The 20,253-nt window shown below is 46.3% G+C and overlaps 1 protein-coding gene across 6 annotated transcripts; it reads right to left on the bottom strand.

Moving 5' to 3' along the window:
* Positions 1-29: 29 nt before the first annotated feature.
* On the bottom strand, positions 30-20,120 carry PRUNE1 (prune exopolyphosphatase 1). Of its 6 annotated transcripts, XM_027605370.2 has the most exons (9): positions 20,018-20,032; positions 19,227-19,419; positions 11,581-11,673; positions 10,614-10,816; positions 9,059-9,243; positions 7,824-7,982; positions 6,621-6,715; positions 4,341-4,499; positions 30-1,953 (listed from the first exon to the last, which is right to left on the bottom strand). In XM_027605370.2, the coding sequence occupies exons 3-9, from the start codon at positions 11,617-11,619 to the stop codon at positions 1,525-1,527; spliced, it is 1,269 nt and encodes a 422-aa protein (XP_027461171.1). In that variant the 5' UTR covers positions 11,620-11,673; positions 19,227-19,419; positions 20,018-20,032; the 3' UTR covers positions 30-1,524. The 6 variants fall into 6 exon arrangements, with proteins under 6 accessions (XP_027461171.1, XP_027461161.1, XP_027461142.1 ...); XM_027605360.2 differs by lacking the exon at positions 19,227-19,419 and having other exon boundaries at positions 20,018-20,120; XM_027605341.2 differs by lacking the exons at positions 19,227-19,419; positions 20,018-20,032 and adding an exon at positions 18,593-18,787.
* Positions 20,121-20,253: the final 133 nt, after the last annotated feature.

The raw sequence follows: 20,253 nt of genomic DNA, 5'->3' as shown, positions 1-20,253 counted from the left end.
GAGGTAAAAAGAGACAATAAGGCCCCAAACAGGAAAAAAAAGTTATTTAATACTTTAACAAAATGCAAAATAAAGTACCCAAGTTACAAAACATAAATTCCTTTGGTTCAATAATCACACTATTTTTACCTTCCAATGGCTACAGACATCATCCCCTCAAAGTGAAGTCATACCATCCCCCTCATACTGAAGACATCATGCCAAAACTGTTTCACGCACCCCACCATTCAGTGGAACCGTGGGCAACTTACATGAAGCTGGGCTGTGGGGCAGGAAAAAGGGGAACAGGTTGGTCTGAAGGGAAGAGGGAGACTCTACACATGCAGAACAAGTCGATAGGGGAGTTCTCTGCTGGGTCACTATGGTATGAATCATACCACTGTACACGCTACGTGAGGCTGAGTCCCTTGGTACAATCACATATAAATACAGACAGTTCAGCCACCCTGAGCATTCCCAGGGAGAAGAGAAACAAACAAACCAATACAGAGAAGCAGGGAGAGAAGCAATGGCACCAAGAGGCAGATCACAATACCAGAGAACATCCAGTCCAGATCCTTAGTTTTACAGACGGGGCGAATGAGGCCTAGAGAAATGAAGTGTCTTACCAAGAGACCCACAGTTCACGGCAGACGGTATTAGAATTCCATACTTTCAACGTGAGCAGGAAGAGAATAGGATGGAAGAGAAATTGCCGGGCCGCTAAGGCAGGGTCCAGAGCCGGGCTCTCACTGCAGTTCTTCTGTCTTTTGGGAAGAGTACCTATGTGGTCTTAAGGCTTTCCTGGGTATCACCCAAACTCTCAAGCACCAGGGGTCTTCTGTGTCTTTCTGGGGTCCCTGTGGCTCTGGGACCGAGGGATCCAAAGAAACTGAGAGCCAGGCCGGCTGACCAGGACGGAAGATAATGGTCTCTTAGCTGCTCCCCACCGATCTTAAAAGAGTCATAATGAGCTCAGAATACAAATGTAGCTACCTCAGCCTCGGCTACCGTCACCTAACTGGGGACAGAAAGAGGAATCGTGGAGCTGGATTCTGCTGAAGGCTGAAAACGGAAGAGGAGTTTGCAAAGCACACTCTATTTTCTATCAAGCTGGAAGTAGGTATTCAATAGATAGCTGAATGAAGAAGGGGATAAATGAATACACAGAGACAAGGCTGTTTGGTTCCACGAGAGATACTGGTTCTGTTACAGGGCCTTACTGAGGGTATACCTTCTTGTGCAGCTTTGCTGGAACTGTGCAGGTATCACACTGTACCCCTGGCCAGGGACATACAGGAGAGTCAGCGCAGATTTGAAGATTTAAATTAGATAATACGATCTGTCTGATGGGTAGAGATCTGCGGAAAAGGCAGGAAGCCAACCCCAGAGCAGCTCTTTTCTTTCACTTCTTTCTTCTCCCCGGTTCATGAACACAGTACACCAGACCCCGGAGCCATGAAGACGGAACCACCGACACACCGCAAAACATGCATTTGAAGTGGTTCAAGCAACCTCTCTCACCATCCTGTCCTCTCCCAGCAGTCACTTCTTAGACAGGGAGGCCGCGGTCGACTGTGACTGCGAGATCTGACTGCACTTCTCAAAGATGACCTCGGCTGAGAGTTTAGGCAGCCCCTGATCCAGAGGGCACTCGTCCACCAAGCTGTTCATGGGCGTGGGGGGCAGTGGGGGCTCCTCCTCATCTTGACTCAGTCCAGGAACCAGGGAGTTACCTGCCCTGTCCAATTCCTTGTCTGCCAGCTCCCTGCACACACCCTCTGTCTCAGGCTGCCCTGAAGGGATCTTGATGGAGTCAAAATACGCTGACAGGGCCTCCTGGAGCAGAGGCAGAAGTTTCTTCCGAGAGACCTGGGTGTTGCCCTGAAGATAGGCTTGGAGGTGAGGGTGGGCGCTTGGGGCAGGGGTTAGCTTCAGGGATGGAGAGTGGGAGTGTTCCAGCACTCCACAGATCTAAAGAGGAGACGAGATGGGGAGATGGTACATGAGGTGGGGAAGCAAACAGCTGAGGTTTCTAAGATAGAGACTTCTCTTACAGAGAAACTTTTTTTTTAAATTAAATCATCCAGAGTTCAATATTATTGCTTCAGAAAAAGGCACATTAGGTAATACACAGAGTATTTGGAAACAGAAGAAACATTTGAGATCATATATTTCGTTTTATTGATAAGTAAACCCAAGCCTGAAGAGCTTAAGTATCTTGAGCAAAATCCCATAGATGATGGGAGAGGCTGAACCACAACCCAGGACCCCCAGCTCCTGACCTAGTGCTGTTTCAAGTGCTTAAAAACTTGATCTCCATCCTTAGCTACAATGGGACAAGCATCTAGATTGAGGTCAGGGGCAAGACAGAGGCATAAAGAATGAGCAGATCAAAGTGGGGGTGGAAGGTGTGCCAGGCACAGTGCCGAGTCTGACCATTTACAAATATCATCTCATTGAATCGTCACCACTACCTTATAAGATGGGTACTGGTATTACCCTCATTTACAGGTAGGGAGACAGAGACTCAGACGGATTAAGTAATTGCCTGAGGTAACAGTTTGAACGAAGCAAAGCTGATACTTGAACCCAGGTCCACCACCAAAGCCAGTGTTCTAAATCACTCTTTTATATAATTTCTACCATAGGAGGGAGAGGACAAGGGAGGGCACACTGCGAGAAGAGGGGTGCAGTGGGGAGCCTTCAGGTGTCTGCACAGCTTCAGAGGACAGCACAGAAGGGGTGTGGTGGGGAGAAGGCAGGGACATTTCAGAAGGTGGGAGAGGCACTTCCTTTGGCCAAAGCACCCTTGCCTTCATGACATGATTAGTAAGAGCCACCGTTTGCTGCCTGCTTACTCTGTGCCCAGCAATGTGCTTTACATACGATCTTGTGTTTAATGATCACATCAGACTAATCAATGAGTGATATTATGCCATGTACAGACTCAGAAGTCAATTGACTTGCCTGAGCTCAAGGAGCAGTAAGTGGCAAATCTGGGAGAGAAAACATGTCATTCTGCCTTTTAAAACTGTAGTTCTTGGGGCACGTGGGTGACTCAGCTGGTTAAGCATCTGCCTTCAGCTCAGGTCATGATCCCAGGACCCTGGGATCGAGCCCAGAATTGGGCTCCCTTTCAGCAGGGAGTCTGCGTCTCCCTCTCCATCTGCCTGCCACTCCCCCTGGTTGTGCACTCTCTGTGTCAAATAAATAAAAGTGTAGTTCCTTCCACAGTGCCAAACTACCTTCCACTAAATGAAATTACATTTGCTTCCAGAAAAGGAAAGGGTGACATAACCTTCTTTGGAAGCAAAAGATTATCTGACTGTATGCAGAACAGTCTTCGGTAGTCCTCACACTGCCTAAGAAATCCCAAACATTCCTGGACTGTCTTAAGCCCACTTTTAAATTCTTCCCTGGGCTAATCAGTAACCAACAGAGGAAAAGAAAGGGGAAAAAGCGGGAAAAGTGGCCAAACAGATCAGGAAAGAAAACAAACCTGCTCTTGGATTTCTTCTCTACAGAGTTAGCAGTAGATAGAGTAATTCATCCCTGCATGGTTAAGTAGTAGAAAAGGCATCTCCGGTGTTTCCCATTTTCAAGGCAATAGGGTAAAAAGGAAGGAACTGGTTTTTGGGGATGAGGAATTAATGATTAGACCAAGAATCGAGTTTTAACGCCAGATTTATAACACTGCTTTTTAATCTGATTTCAAGTTCCTTCTAAACAGGAACTGTGTCTCTAACTGTCTTTGGAATCTTTCTTTCTCAACAGTATGATTAAGGATATTCACAAATGGAGAATGGGGAAAAGCGAGGAGGGAAGATTCGGGAAATACAAGAACCAAGGGGTGCCTGGGTGGCCCAGATGGTTGAGTGTCTGCCTTTGGCTCGGGTCCTGATCTCCAGGTCCTGGGATTGAGTCCCAGCAGGGAGTCTGCTTCTCTCTCTTCTTCTGCCTCTCCCTCTGCTTGTGGTCTCTCTGTCTCTCCCTCAAATGAATAAATAAAATCTTAAAAAAAAAAATACAAGAACCAAGGACAGGTCTTTTTTTTTTTTTTTTTAAAGATTTATTTATTTGAGAAAGAGAGGGCGCGTGCACACATGCGCTCAAGTGTGTGCCCACAAAAAGGGGCTGGGCAGAGGGGGAGAATCTCGAGCAGACCCTCCGCTGAGCCCGATGTGGGGCTCCATCCCACAACCCATGAGATCATGACCTGAGCGGAAATCAAGAGTCAGACAATATACTCGAGAGACTGAGCCACCTGGCGCTCCCCAAGGACAGGTCTGCACAGCACAGGGTGGTGCGTACAAGCAGAGCTCCGTAGGGACTTCAGGCTGCAGAAGGGACAGACTCACCGTCATTCGGAGTGCTGCATGGGGACAGAAAATAGCCAGCTGCCGCACTGGCTCATTGTGAGTGTTGAAAAAGATAGTCATGGTGACCAGGACATCACAGTTGTGAGCCTGGCAGAAAGCATGGAGATCTGCAATGAGGCCAGACCTCTGCAGAAAGGCCTGAAAGAGAAGAAACAGGGCAGTGATAAGGGCTTCAGCCGGACCCTCTTTGTCACCAGCAACAAAACATGCTCACGAAGGGTTTCTTTCCATGTTAACCTGGGGCTTATACTCCATAAGAACAGTATCTCATATTGACTCTGTGTAATCTATGTGCTGGGAAGCAGCAGGTAGAACGGGGAGAATACAGGTTTTAGGTTCAGAGAGAATTGGTTTGAAAATCAGCTCTATGACCTATTAGCTATATGATCACGGAGTTGTATAGTAAGCTCCTCGGACTTGAGTTTCTTCATTTGTAAAATGAGTCTAGAACCTTTGTCAAAAGTGATTTTTTTTTTAAAGATTTTATTTATGTATTTGACAGAGAGACAGAGACACGCAGTGAGAGAGGGAACACAAGCAGGGGGAGTAGGAGAGGGAGGAGCAGGCTTCCTGCGGAGCAAGGAGCCCAATCATCCCAGGACCCTGGGATCATGACCTGAGCCGAAGGCAGACGCTCTATGACTGAGCCACCCAGGTGCCCCAAAAGTGATTGTTTTAAAACTTAAAGCATGATCATGTAAGGAACATGCTTGGCACGTACAAGGCTCTCCTGTTCTTGCCATCAAACAAGCAAGGCCTTTGCCTTGGAGCTATTTTTATTCTAAAACAGAACAATGGGGCATACCAATAACAACAGACACGGGATGCCTGCACCCTTGGCTCTTTGTTCTTTGCCAAACTCGAATCTTCTCCACAGTCTCAGGTAGTATTTTTTCTACTGGATGATACCGCCAGCTATTTCAGATCAGGGCTTTGCTCTATCCTTGGCATTTCTAATGTGTCGATTTGTACTGTGTCAATGTATGCTATTTGGCAAGGCTTCTCTGTTCTTATGTTTGTTTCTCAAACGAGGCAGCAAGGGGAAAGACCGGGCTCTTTTGTTTTCTTGAAATTACTTAGTATTTAGTAGAAAGCTGTACAGACTATGAGGGAATGTGTTCAGAGCAGGTTGTCAAATGATGTAAATCAATATGACATGGAACCAGGTAGTAAAATACCATTATCAAACTTCTATTCAGTCACCCAGTCAACAAAATTTACCGAGTACCCACTATTGCCAGATATTGCCAAAGGTGCTACAGATAAAGCAGAAACAAAAGAAACAGGGTCCTACCTCTGGTGGAGCTGATAAAGTACCAGAGGAATATAGACAATAAACAAGGAAACCATGAAGTTGATTACTTCAGTTCATTAAATGCTATGAACAAAATTCAAAAATTGTTAAGATTTTTGAGCACAGAGAATATTATGTCAGTTACAGTGATCAGGAAAAACCTCTTAAAAGAGGAGACATCTGAATTAAGACCTGAGTGATAAGAGCCAGCTCTGCAAAGGCAAAAGCCAGTGCAAAGGCCCTGAGGTGTGAACGAGCTTAATGGTTCCAATGAACAGAAAGAAAATTAGTGGGCCTATAGCACTGTGAGTGCAGGAGTGGGGCTTGGAAGGAGATGAGGTCAGAGAGAGAGAGGTGAGGGCCAGATCAAGGAGGGCCCTGTAAACCACAGCAGGGCCTTTAAATTCTATTAGGAATGCAAAGAGGGACACCTGGGTGGCTCAGTCAGTTAAGCATCTGCCTTCACTCAGGTCATGATCCCAGGGTCCTGGGATGGAGCCCTGTGTTGGGCTCCCTGCTCAGCGGAGAGCCCGCTTCTCTCTCTCTCTCTGCCTGCCACTCCCCCTGATTGTGTGCTCTATCTCTGTCAAATAAACAAACAAACACATAAATAAAAATCTTAAAAAAAAAAAGGAATGCAATGAAAAGGCAGCAGAGGGAGAAGGCTGATGTGATTGACTTCATCTTTTTTGTTCTGTGTTTGTTTTTTTCGGACCTACATCTCAGATCACTCTGGCCGTTGTGGGGAGAGTGCTTTGTAGGGTGCAAAAGCAGAAGTAGGGAAACCAGTATGCAGCCTATCACAGTGGTGCGGTGAGAGGTCATGGACTGTGGGAGTGCCAGCAGACATGACCGAAGGTACCCAGGTACAAGACATATTACGGAGGGGAGCCAGGAGTGAGGAGCAAGGTTACGCACATAACTGAGGGCTTTCTCTCCCACCCACACCTACACTTTGCTCTTACCTCCAAATCCATATATATTGCACTAATGGCCACCTTGGTGCCTTGTCTGGAGATGGTCTTCTGGTCCTTTCTCAGCATCTGCTCAGTGGTCAGTCCTAGACAATGGATTTGAGACCAGGGGTCAAACAGGAGAGCCCAGGGTCCCCAGACCAGGAAGGTGAGGACACCAGGACGGGTCAAGGATGACGAAAAACACAGCCTCTCTCTGAGGGGCAATGAACAGGGGAGATAACCAAGAATGTGATTACATAAGAAAACACTATTTTAAATAACTGAGTCCCAATAGTTGCTGTTTCCCCTTTCTGCATAGTTTTAACTTTCTACAAGTACATGTGGTACTTTTCTTTCCTTTTTTTTATGTCAACAGGTGGTATCTGGGTAAAAAATTATGGAAGTTTTTTTTGTTCTCCTCCTTTGTCCTCATATTCACCCTCAATGTTTCTTCTGCTTCCCTAAACAATCATCTAGATCTCACTCAGATAACAGTATTCCTTCAGCAGACTTTACTTATATACCTATATTCTCTGATTAGACCAGAAACCTGACACTTGTATATTCCTCCTCTTCCTACCCAATAGCCAGGATAGAACAATCCAGTAAATGATTCATAAATTCACGATCAGACTCACATACTACCTTGGTTCCCTCTGCTATAAAGTTTAAATCATCATGCATGCTCTGAAACTGTTTCAGTGGTGTTCAAGAATACAATGAACAATCAGGGCACCCAGGTGGCTCAGTTGGTGAAGCAGCAGACTCTTGATTCTAGCTTAGGTCTTGATCTCAGGGTCATGAGATCGAGCCCACATTGGGCTCCATGCTGAGTGTGGAGCCTGCTTAGGATTTTTTGCTCTCCCTCTGTGCCCCCGCCCCCAAGTCCACGCACTCTCTTCTCTCTCTCTAAAAAAAAAAAAAAAAAAAAAAAAAAGATGGGGTGCCTGGGTGGCTCAGTCAAGTGTCTGCCTTCGGCTCAGGTCATGATCCCGGGGTCCTGGGATTAAGGCCCACATCCGGCTCCCTGCTCGGCGGGAAGCCTGCTTCTCCCTCCCCCACTCCCCCTGCTTGTGTTCCCTCTCTGGCTGTGTCTCTCTCTGTCAAATAAATAAATAAAATCTTAAAAAAAAAAAAAAGAATACAATGAACAAGTCTCGCCCATCTGCTTTCTCGCATGGAAGGGAGAGAAGTCAGTTTACTGTTTCATACCTGATATATCAAACTTTGCCTTTTGTAGAGAGTCAAAGATGTCATTCCTTCTGGGTAGATCAGGAAAGAGGGCCTCCAGTTTCTCCACATATTTGCTGTCTTTTGCAGTGGCCTTTCCAACTTTCAGGTCCATGTTGACACAATCCAGGATGATTGTTCCTGTGGAGACGAGACAAAACTCAAATCCTATGGCCTTCCATTCACAACCACTAGAACACACATAACCCTCAAACTAGATGGACCTAATACAGAGAAGACCGTGTGGCAATCACTGAAAACAAAACAAGAAACTGGGACTATGTCTTGAGTAAGACTTCCCAAATCCAAATTAAAATGTAGGCAGGAAAATGGGGAAAAGGCAGAAAGGGTGCCTGAGCACCCCAATCATCGGAGATCTTGAAACCAAGTCAGAGAGAGATGACCTCCCTTCTGTAGGCCAAATTCCATTAAAGAAACTTAGAAGTCATAAGAGATAGTCTAATCCAATTCTCTCTCTCTCTTTTTTTTTTTTACAAATGGAGAAAATGAGAACAAGAAAGGTTAAGAAACTTGCTCAAGGTCACATAACAACCTCCTGGACAGGAATGGTATTAGAATCCGTTCCCTGCTTCTGTGGCTGGTTCTCTTTCCATCATACAATGCTGCAGTAGGCAGCCTCTAGGTCTATTGTCCCGTGCTTCCTTTCTGCTTTCACCACAGCCTTTTTTTTTTTTTTTAAGATTTTATTTATTTATTTGACAGAGACAGCACAAGTAGGCAGAGCGGCAGACAGAGGGAGAAGCAGGCTCTCACTGCACAGGGAGCCCGGGATGCGGGACTTGATCCCAGGACCCTGGGATCATGACCCGAGCTGAAGGCAGACGCTTAACCGACTGAGCCACCCAGGCGCCCCTCAACCACAGCCTTTTAATGTCTAATTGTCCCCTGAAAGGACTCAGCCTTTGAAATGGACAGGATCGCTTGGAGGGGGATGATCAAGCTGGAAGTCTAGACTTTTCCACTCTCGGGAAAACTGGGTGGCTCAGTCGTTAAGCGTCTGCCTTCAGCTCAGGTCATGATCCCGGGGTCCTGGGATCGAGTCCCACATTGCTTCTCCCTCCCCCACTCCCCCTGCTTGTGCTCTCTCTGACAAATAAATAAATAAAATCTTAAAAAAAAATAAAAAAAAAGAATGAGGACCTAGACTTAAAAAGAAATAGACTTTTCCCCTCTCCTGACCCAAAAGCCACCCTCACCGTGCAGAAGGGCTGCAGTTTGCCTGTCCAAGATCTCTGGTGCCCCCTGCAGGATTCTCTCGGTCACCAGGGTAGCGCAGGACCCCACCAGCTCCACCGACACGTGGCAGGGAGGGCAGTGCCTCTGCTCGATGGGCCGATGGTCTAGCACCTCGGCTACCGCCTCCTCCAGGGCTGCGTCACCTCTGTGTGGGGAAGCGGGGTGCAGGGAGAAGAGAAGGAAAGATGCGTAGGGGCACTCCGGCTGGTTCTAACCAAATCTCCACCTCACCCGTGAAGGAAAATGCACATCTTCGGCAAACATTCAGAACTTTGGTCACTTCTACCTCTGCCTCGCTGTTCTCAATTCTTTTCTTACGTGTTGTAACTGAAGTCATCTTTAAATAGTGTATAAGTGAATTTGGTGAAGTATCAGCTACAAGTATCTACAAGTATTTGATGTCCTTCAAAGTTGCCTTTTGGATTGACACCCTTGGCATCCAACATCTAAATCTCTCCTGTCATCTCAATCCACTTAATACCCAAATTCCACACAGTTCATCAGATTCTATGGCTTCTATCTTTTCTACCCACCCCCCAACCACCACCACCATGGCTCTGCTACTGCCTTATTCTTGGCCCTCAGTACCCCTCACCTGGATTATTCCAACAGTCTCCTAACCAAAGACCAACTCCCGATCTTGGGCCCCCGGTGCTGTCCTCCACAAAGCTGCTGAATGATCATTTGAAAAATGCAGATTTGATTTTGTTAGGATCTGGAATAAACGTAACTCCCCATAGTTCCCCATTACCCTAACACCAAGTCTCGTCTCCTTGGCAGGGCCTGCGATCTGGCCCCCACTGACCTCCCTCGTCTCACCTCTCCCTCTGTCCTACTTCCCTGTCTCATTTTATGCTCCAGCCATGCAAAACAAATTCCAGTTCTGCCAACTTACCATGCTACTTCATGCCTGTCTGCCTTTGCTTATATTAATTCCTTTCTCTGCCTGGATGCTTTTCCTAACTACCTTGCCTCCCCACTCCAGAAGCAAACACTCAAGAGTGGGATCAAGGGTCAACTCTCTTAGGAAACCTTTCCTCACACCCTCTACTCCCCTTGAGTATATTTAACTACCCCGTCCTTCATGCACCTCTTGACCTCTAGAGTGTTGGTTATCACACACCTCCAACGCCCATCACAATGCAACTAATGAGATACTGCCTTATGTAGGAAATAATTTTGCTTTTTAAAAATTAAAAATAGAGTTGTAACCATTACTCAAAAACTTCTATTACAACAAATCTGCCACAAAATAGTGATACCAAAGGCAGCTTTAAATGATTTCTGAGTTCTCCTTTAGTTTCACCTCTCCATGTTTCCCTTTCTTTTTGTTACTTGCATAACTGGAGAACTGACAATATTTTCTGTTGATTTTCTATATCTGACTTGAGCCAGCAATTACAATTAGCCTGTGAGATCCCAAGAGCAGAAATTCTTTCTTCCTCTCTTTATTTCTTAATCATCAGAACTCAACATGGCACATGATAAATATCGGCTTAACTTCCTTCTACTTACTTGGGTAAGACATGATGGTCAACAAGGATAAGGGTGAGTTGGCCAGCCTGGTGCAAGGCATGGAGGTCAATCTCATCCCGGAAAATCAAGAGGGACTCTGGAATGTTAATCTTCTGAAGGAAGAAGACATTGTCACCTCGTAGAGGTAGCTCAGAACGATTTATATTTAAGACTGGCACAAAGACTTCCTCAGCCTCTGTCGTCTGGATAAGGAAAGTGAAAAGAACACATGGCAATGTTTTGGAATAAACAGGAAAAATAACAAAATTATTGGGACTAAAGGAGATGTGATCTTGGGTAAGTCGCTGACTTTCTCAAAGCCACGATTACCCAGTTGATAAACAAATAGAAGGACCAGGGCACCTGGGTGGCTCAGTCGTTAAGGTCTGCCTTTGGCTCAGGTCATGATCCCAGGTCCTGGGATCGAGCCCCGCATTGGGCTCCCTGCTCAGTGGGAAGCCTGCTTCTCCCTCTCCCACTCCCCCTGCTTGTGTTCCCTCTCTCATTGTGTCTCTGTCAAATAAATAAATAAATAAATAAAATCTTTAAAAAACAAAAAAATAAAATAAAAAAAAAAAGGACAACTCTTGCCCTCTTTCCTTCTTAGCATAACATGAAGGTCAACAAGATAACTCATGGAAAAGACCTAGTTCTAGATGCTTCAGAGAAGGGATTATCAGTCCTCAAAAACTGACCTGGGCATGAGATCACTGGTACCCAGAAGAACTCAATAATCAACCGTTCGAATATTGCTTTATGATTTACAATTTCTTCAAAATACATCTACTCATTTGATCCTCCCAGCAACATTGCAAAATAGTATCATTTCAGATTCTACAGATGGTGACCTGAGACTCAGCAAAGTCAAGGAATTTAACTGACCCAAGACTAAATAGTGTTAAGTAGCAGAGCTGGGACTTGCATCCAGATCTTTTCATTCTAAGGGACTCTGTTGCTAAGTACTCACCTTTGCCAGGTAAAAAGCCAGGGCAAGAGCTGACACCATGGAGTCCAAGTCACAGGCTTCATTTCCCAGCACAATGTGTAGCGGCCGGGACTCCTGGTGAGGAAGGAGAATGGGACACTAGCAGAAGCATCTCTATTTCCATTTACCTTATATGTGAGCAGGGCTTCACACACCTCTTCTCACTGATCTTCACAGAGGAGGTAGGTCAGATAATCTTTTTTTTTTTTTTTTTAGATTTTATTTATTTATTTGACAGAGAGAGAGAGAGACAGCGAGAAAGGGAACACAAGCAGAGGGAGCGGGAGAGGGAGAAGCAGGCTTCCCGCGGAGCAGGGAGCCCGATGCGGGGCTCGATCCCAGGACCCTAGGATCATGACCTGAGCCGAAGGCAGACGCTGAACGACTGAGCCACCCAGGTGCCCTGGTAGGTCAGATAATCTTACAGGTCCTCATTTCATGGACGAAGAAATGGCTGAGAGGCCACCCGTGTTTAGCTAAATTTAAGCATTCCACACATATCCAGTAAGTAGAAAAGTGCCCTTTCTTCTACTACACCATCTCCTTGATTATCAACTTAAAAAAGAATAGCAGTAAATAAATCTCTAACTTCTTTTGCTTCCTTGGGCACTTGAGAAATCAAAGGTAGAGCAGTTGAGGTAGCTGATGTATTCAAGCCATATCAACCCCAGTTTGTTTTTCTGTTCTCTGACCCCTGCCATTTTCAAAATAGGGAAAAGCATCCTTATACTTCTAAATCATAAGAGGTGAAGAGCTCTTGAAAATAAAGGTACAAATAAAATCTAGTAGAGTTATCCAGCCCATGAAAACTCCCCCAACCCTGAGAAACCTCAATGATAAGCAGATATAAGCAACACTCTCACTACCCAGGACACAGACACTTTCCCCAGCAGGTTCAGATTAAAACAAGAACAGTTGGGTGCCTGGGTGGCTCAGGCATTAAGCGTCTGCCTTCGGCTCAGGTCATGATCCCAGCGTCCTGGATCGAGCCCCGCATCGGGCTCCCGGCTCTGCGGGAAGCCTGCTTCTCCCTCTCCTACTCCCCCTGCTTGTGTTCCCTCTCTCACTGTGTCTTTCTCTGTCAAATAAATAAAATCTTTAAAAAAAAAGAAAAAAAAAACAAGAACAGCTGCTGCTGCAACTTTTATTTTTATAATTTATTTTTATAATTTATTATTTACTATTATTTTTAAATAATCTTTCCACCAAATGTGGGGCTCGAACTCATGAGCCTGAGATCATGAATTGCATGCTCCACCGACTGAGCCAGCCAGGAGCCCTGGAACTTTTATTTTTAAAGCTTGAAAAGTCCAGCTATTAATAAGAACCAAGGAGGGAGGAATATCTGCTATTACTAACCTTGTTCTCTTGCATTTCCCTAGCTATCAGAATCTTAAATAAAATACATTAAAACTACAGTGCAATAGCAGAGACAAAGCAGGGTTTTGCTTTGTTTGGAAACATTTATTTTATTGAGTGTGCCATGCATTGCTCTAATATTTTTACATGCATGAACTAACCATTTAATCTTCAAAACAACCCCAAAGAGGTGGGTACTTTAAGAATTATTATTTCAGGGACAGCTAGGTGGCTCAGTTGGTTATCTCTGTTTTGAAGATGAGGAAACTGAGCACAGAAAGGTTGAAGTAGGGACACCCAGGTGGCTCAGTTGGTTAAATATCTGCCTTCGGCTCAGGTCATGATCCTGGCTGGGGTCCTGGGATCGAGCCCTGCATCAGGATCCTTGCTCGGCGGGGAACCTGTTTCTCCCTCTGCCTGTTGCTCCCCCTGCTCGTGCTCTCTCTCTCTCTGACAAATAAATAAACAAAAATCTTAAAAAAAAAAAGGAATTATTATTTCATTCCAGGAATGAGCATTCCCATAAAGTCCATGGCTCAGCTTAGGGCACAAGAATTCTCTCTTACCAGTTTATTTTTGAACTTCTATTTCAGCCTGCTTCTGACAGAGGAAGGCATAAGAGATAAAATGAGACATAACTTATAGCAGTTTCCTAATTTCAGTGCTATTGGCATTTTGGACTGGATCATTCTTTGTTGTGGGTGGGGGCTGTCCTGTGCGAGGGAGTATGTTTGGCAGCATCCCCCGGATTCTACCCACTAGATGCCAGTAGCACCCTCAGGCATGACATCAAAAATGTCTCCAGATTTGCCAAATATTCCTGGGGCGGGGGTGGGGGGTGGGCAAAAATCACCACCAGCTGAGAACTACTGGGTTACAGACAGGTGAAAATCCAAACAATCTGACATCTTCAATCAGGAAAGATTTGCTAGATGCAAGAGTTTCAAAAAGTAGGAAAGGGGTTCAGGGGAGCAAAACACAGCAATCAACAGTTATCAAGTAATGTAACTCTAGGAGGAAAGGGAATCTAGGTGAACCTAGAATCATCTTGCCTCTTTGGCTGTTACCCACTCCCCTCCCTTCCCCAGGAAGCTACAGCCAGAAAGGTACAATTTTATAAGACTTCTAGTGGTATAAATTGCCCTAAATAGATTTTTTTTAAGTTTTATTTAAGTAATCTCTACACCCAACATGGGGCTCCAACTCACACCCCAGAGATCAAGAGTCAGATGCTCTTCCAACTGAGCCTGTCACGCGCCCCAGGTTTCTATTTTTAAACCACCTTTTCCCGCATCTCCTACTCCCAACCCCCCAGAGAAGTACAAAAGGCAGAAGTTACCTGTCGAGGTTTTGCAGAGAGGACTTCTGGGGAAAGTTTGCCCTTAGGTTCTTCCTTGCACCGTTTCTCTAAGCCTACCTCACAAGGGTGGCAGCCCAGACCCGCTCATACTGAACAGTAGGGGAGAGTGGAGATTCTTTCCAATATTAAACTCTTTTCCTACATTATACAAGAATTCAGTCCTACAGTAACTCCTCTAACTTGCAATTCCTCCTCCGGGTACCAGAGAAAGTCCTCCTGTTTCCTGGATACCAAGAACTGCCCAGATGGCTGTGGACCGAAGTGACAACAAAGCACTTGACATAAGTGGCTGCAGAGATAATGAGCTCACTGAAGCAGTAAGGCAGGCACCATGTTCCCTAGAAAGGGAACTGTGTCATAAACACGCGTGGCCATATGGTTCTGACTCTGGAGAAAAAAGGGATGCAGAACGGAGAAAAGGCAGAGCAGGCAGGACAGACCTAGTGCCTAGCCCCCGAAGAAAACTTCCCAAAACTCACATTAGTGCTGCTTCTGCTTCAGCTGAATCAGGACCGGTCAGATCCCCAGCACGGAGAAGGCTAAGCAGAAAAGCAGAAAGTAGGGACCACATACAACTAAGTCTGTGACTCTGAGGAGAAATGAAATCCACAGGAAGGTGAATAACTAATCCCTTGCTCAGGCAAGCCAAGAGAGCAGCCACAAGGAATGAATACAAAAGCAATCCTCTGGGACCTTTGCCATACCTTGGAAAGGACTGAGCAGGGGCTGTGGTGGCCTTCCTTTCCCTGTCAGGGCCCACCACCACCCCAGCCTGTCCAGTCTATGCACCACCCACAAAACGTGCTGTGCATATTCCCAGCTCTGTCCTTCGCACTCTGTTCTTCTTTGTCAGAAAGCAGCAGAACTGCCATTTGAAGAGACCATAGACTACGTTAAATCCCTGCTCTGTTGCTGCTTCTTTTCCTTCTTCTTTTTTTTCTTTTTTTAAAGATTTTATTTATTTGATAGAGAGAGAGAGCGCACACAAGCAGGGGAGCGGCAGGTAGAAGGAGAAGCAGGCTCCCCGCTGAGCAGGGAGCCCGATGTGGGACTTGATCCCAGGACCCCGGGAATCATGACCTGAGCAGACGCCCAACGGTCGGAGCCACCCAGGCGCACCCCCCACCCCCGGCTCTGCTTCTTACTTGTTTTGGGACTTGGGCCTCTCTAAGCTTTATTTTTGGTTTTAAAAATGATAATACTGTAACCAGTTTCATGAAGTTGTTAGGATTAAATGAGATAGCCTGTAAGTGCCTACTCTGTGGTTGGAAAGATGAGCTGCCTTCCATCTTCTTTCTCTACCCGTCCCTCCTGGTCCATTCACGCCACCTAAAGCCCCTGTCTCTGTGTCGCCTTCCCTTTCCACCCAGACCACAGCAACCCTCCTCCTCCAGACCTCCAGCTGCCAGCACTCATATGGAACTCCTACCTTAAGGAACTCGCTATCTTTTCGTGGGCATGTATCTTAATCTTGAACATAGTTTATGACTTTGGCGACTAAACACTCTGTTGTTCAAACAGGGACACTTTGAGAATGAAAAGGGATGCAATAAATGGTTATGTGCAAATAAACTAAAACTGTCCTGGGCTGCCCTACTTAAAAGGCACCCTTCTCTTCATTTAGGAAAAACACGTGTAACTCTTAACCCCCACCCCACCGCATCCTCCACCAGCCGAGAGCACAAGCCAAATAATCTCACTTTTCTGACCATCAGAGGAAGAGGTGAGGGCAGATGCTGCTATACTTGGAGCATGAGGAAACCTGAGCCGTCAATGGAAGAAATACAATTTGAGAGCCCCAAGTAAATATAAACTTTTCTTCCTAACAAAGAAACCAATAAAAAAAAAAAAACCACCCAAACCCACTAGTCACAATGACTAGATCCTGATGCTCTTTGTGACCCCAATGCGGGGAGTGAGGATTGGCTCTAGGGCTGGCAAAAGCAACCACCAGCCTTCTGAAGCTGAATATGGTCTGGTGCCTCCTCTACAAAATAGCTAATGAGGGAGGAAAAAAAGGAGACAGGGAGCCAGAGATAGAGAAGCCCTCCCAGCACAGAAAACGGTAACGATACTGACGAAAGGACTATGGTGTAGTCAGCCACTCCCGATTCCTGCCTTCCGCAATGAGTAGTACAGTACAGACAACGCAGATTATCTGAAGGCTGCTGGATGAGTACCTACACTTGAATGTGGCTCCACCCTGAAGCAAAGGTTCTTCCCCACTAGTAGTGAAAGATGAGTCACCATGAATAGGACATTTAGTTAGACAGGATTTCTTTTAAATGGAACATCCTACTATCGTTGTGGCAGAGGCTGCAGAAAATGTCTCTGTTATCAGATGCCAGAGAAAAAAATCTGGTATCAACAGGAGAGTTGGCTGGTTATAAGCTGTCTCTATCCTGTGTAAAAGTCAAGCATCCACATTTCCCGAAAAGTTAACATAGCTTAACGGAAACACTCAAACTTAACAGAATCTCTATCTAAATCATGTCTTTCTTTGCACAAGAAACAACAGTGCGGCCTCTGGGGAACGGGATGAGGAGAAGAAGAAAAGATCTTGTTCTTTTTCGTTTCATATCTTCTTTGTATTTAGGTTTTTTCACTGTGTGCATTTACCACTTCTATAATTAAAAGCTATCTAAGTTGTTGTTGACCACCACCTGTATGTCCAGCCACCAATGTTCCTCCACTAACATTCCTTGAGTCCGGTTTCTCATTTCTCCCAGCCCTGGCTAGGCTGTGTGATAAGAAGAACTCTAAGACACAACCTCACCTTCACAAGTTCAGAAAAAGAAAGATCTAGGTCTTCTTGCTCCTTAGGAGATGAATGCAGGCAAAAAAAAAGGTCAGGATTCCAGCAATACTGGAAAAACCCAGTATTTTTCAGCTTCATACTGTTGTAGGAGATATGCTGTTAACCTGGGGGGACTCTAAAGCATAGATGCTGAAAGATAGATGCATGCAATGAAAGGCTATTTGGTGAGGTTTCGGGTCCAAGGGCTCTTTACCAAATGGTGGAAAGGAGACTCGTCATTTGGGTTATTATGGGGGAAAAATTCCACTGCTTAGCACTCAGAACAGTGCCACGAAGATTCTACATTGGTCCTCCACTGAGCTCCCAGGGGTGGAAATCAGAGGTAACCAAACGAAATGGTTCCAAATTGCCCTATGCATTAAATCAACTTTCCCCAAATTTGTATTTCAGAAGGAAAAATTTGGTGCAATTGCTAATATTAAAATTGTCCTTCACCTCTATGCTTCAGCAGCCGAGTCCACAGAAGTAAAAAGGTGACTTTTAGGATTTGTTAAAGACCAGAATTTATCCGCCAGGGGAATTTGCACAGTTTAAGACACTTAGAAAGGAAGCATAGTCAACCATCTGTCTACGTCTCCACATGGGCAGTGTAACTTGAAGTGGGGGGGGGGCCTGGTGACCTCCTAGAGCCTCTCTGCTAACTGGGAATAGCAGCCAAATGCTGCCTGACCAGTCCGCATGGCTGGGAAATTCCAACTAGCTCAGAGTACCAAAAATAAGCCACAATAAGTACCAAAAATAAGTCAAGCTTATAGTTTTGATTCCAAACACACTTTGGGCTTATCCCTTCCAGGCGGGGGATTCTTACGTAATTTATGTGCGTTAAGGCCACAGAAGAAAACTGGAGGCAAAGGAATGCAAGTTTTGGGTCAAGAACACATATGCCTGCAGTATTGAGCATGTTTAGCTTAAAAACAGATTTAAAGTAAAACATGATTCTCTAATCTAGAATGAGCTCGACCCGCCAGACAGAAACAGCTCTTCTAAGGCAATACGGCCGTGGGCACAGGTTCTCCCATACCTCCGGGGCTCACCTGGAGGCCAATGGGCCAAGGAGGCCGGGTGAGCTGTGAACTGAAACAGGGGCGGGGAGAAAAGGATAAATACACCTCGCGCGGCACCACAGGCGGCGGCACAGCCCCTCCACCTTTTGACGGAACTGACACAGGAGACAGCGAGCAGAGGCTCAGATGCAGGTCCCAGATCCACGATTCCTCCTCGCAGCTCTTGGGGAGACCCCAAAGGCAGAAGCCAAAACCCGGGAGACTGAGCAGCATTCCCCAGAGCTAGGTTCTCGTTCCTCATTCCCCCCGACCCCAAGCTTGATCTGATCCCAAGCCCCCTCCCCACAATTCCATGTTCCCTCCCCACACCTTCGGGGCTCCCCAGATCTCACATCTTCGTTCTTTCTGGACCTCATGCTTCATTCCTTACGATCACAGACCGGGATTCGTTACCTGCAGAGCGGCTCGACAACCCTGCAGGTAGTCCTCCATGGTGAAGTCCCAGGTGTGCCACCGCTCCTATCCGTGGAGAGGGTACCAGGAGAATGCGCCCCGCCCGGGACTCAGGGGCCAGGGGCGAAAGTCAGGAGGCGGGACTCGAACCCGCCACACAGCGATTCGGCCCCAACCCCCGGAGGAAGTGCGTAATCCGGCGCTCCGGGAGTCCGCCGTCGCCCCGCCCCCAGCGGCGGAGGCGGAGCTCCGCGCCCAGAGACTCACGGGACCCCCTTCCCAGAGGCGCGAAGCGGGGCGTGGCGCAGGGCGTCCTGGGAAACGTAGTCTAGGAGCTCCGAAATGGCCCCAAGAATGGAGGGAAAGAGAATTTTCCGAGATTACTCATTTAACAGAGAAATGTATATGTGTCACAGTAACCTATGTTTGTGGCATCTAAACTTTGCCTTTCGAGCCAGGCTAAGTATAGCATCTTTCCATATATTACACCGAGCATCTGGGATTGACATCTTAAATTACAAAAGCAAAAACAGTCTTCCTTTCTCGGAATCTCCCCTTTACCAAAGGGACCTGCCGCCAATTTTCTGCTGTCCATGTTATAAAAACATTAAAATAATCTTTGACTCCTTAATACCTACGGTCTCTTGACAATTCCTGCTGCTACTTCCTTTACAACTCAGTAGTAGCCTGTTTATCTACAGCCTCGGCAAATGACTCTTCCTTTTTCAGGACTGTTGTAACCTGGGTGTTTTGCTCCCTGCCTCCCTAATTGTTCAAACTGCCCTTTCAGCCTTCAGAATTGCTTGAAGTTTCATCCTGCCGCAGCCCTGTAAGTCAAGTTAGGAGGGCCCTTCAGAATGTAGAGCTGGGTTCCAACCTCCCTTAACTGCCACCTTCCAGCCCCACGGTAATGCAGAGTACTGCAAATAAGTGTACTCTCATCAACAAGCGCCCCCTCCTTTATTGATCCATCCTTTTATTTCTTACTGCCAGCTTTTCCTGCTCCCCCTCCTTCCTGGCCCCCCCAAGAAATGAAAGGAGGTGACCCATGAGAAGCTGAGGCCTGTGCTGGGAACAAGGACCGGAGCACAGGGGTATTGGATCTCCTGCTTGCTCAGCTAGTTCTCTCCCTGCCGCCTCTCTTCCCAGAGCCTAGGGAATCTTCCACACCTTCTGCCCAACCAGTTCCATTTCTAGACCCACACACACACACAAAAAGATACAGTAAGGGCTTGGAAAGTAGCAGGATTTTTTTAACTTTAAATGAGTAAATATGCAAATATCATGCTCTTTGGCCCAGCTTCTGTGGATCCAGAGGAAAGGCCTGCCAAACCCACTGAGAAAGCCCAAATCCAACCAGCCGCTGCTGTCCAGCCTTGCTCCTCCCCACGATCAGCAAGGGCACTTGCTCTTCCCTATTCTCACCAGAGAGGCACAAGCGCTCCGTCCCTTCCAGCAGCAGGCGGAGGGAAGAGAAAGGGTCTGTTGTTTTTCTCTCCTTGTTTCTCTCTCTCTCTCACTGCTGATCACCAAGCTGCTGACCAGGTCAGAAAGCCCTGATGGAAATTCTCCAGTGCTGGGCAAGCCCCTCCTCCTCCAGGGAGCTTGTCCTTGACTAATTTTTCTTTGTCCCGATGGGAAAAAAGAGAGAGAAAGAAAAA

The sequence above is a fragment of the Zalophus californianus genome, chromosome 4 (genome assembly GCF_009762305.2).
Source record: "Zalophus californianus isolate mZalCal1 chromosome 4, mZalCal1.pri.v2, whole genome shotgun sequence".
Lineage (NCBI taxonomy): Eukaryota > Metazoa > Chordata > Mammalia > Carnivora > Otariidae > Zalophus > Zalophus californianus.
This window is presented reverse-complemented; position numbering and strand designations above follow the sequence as displayed.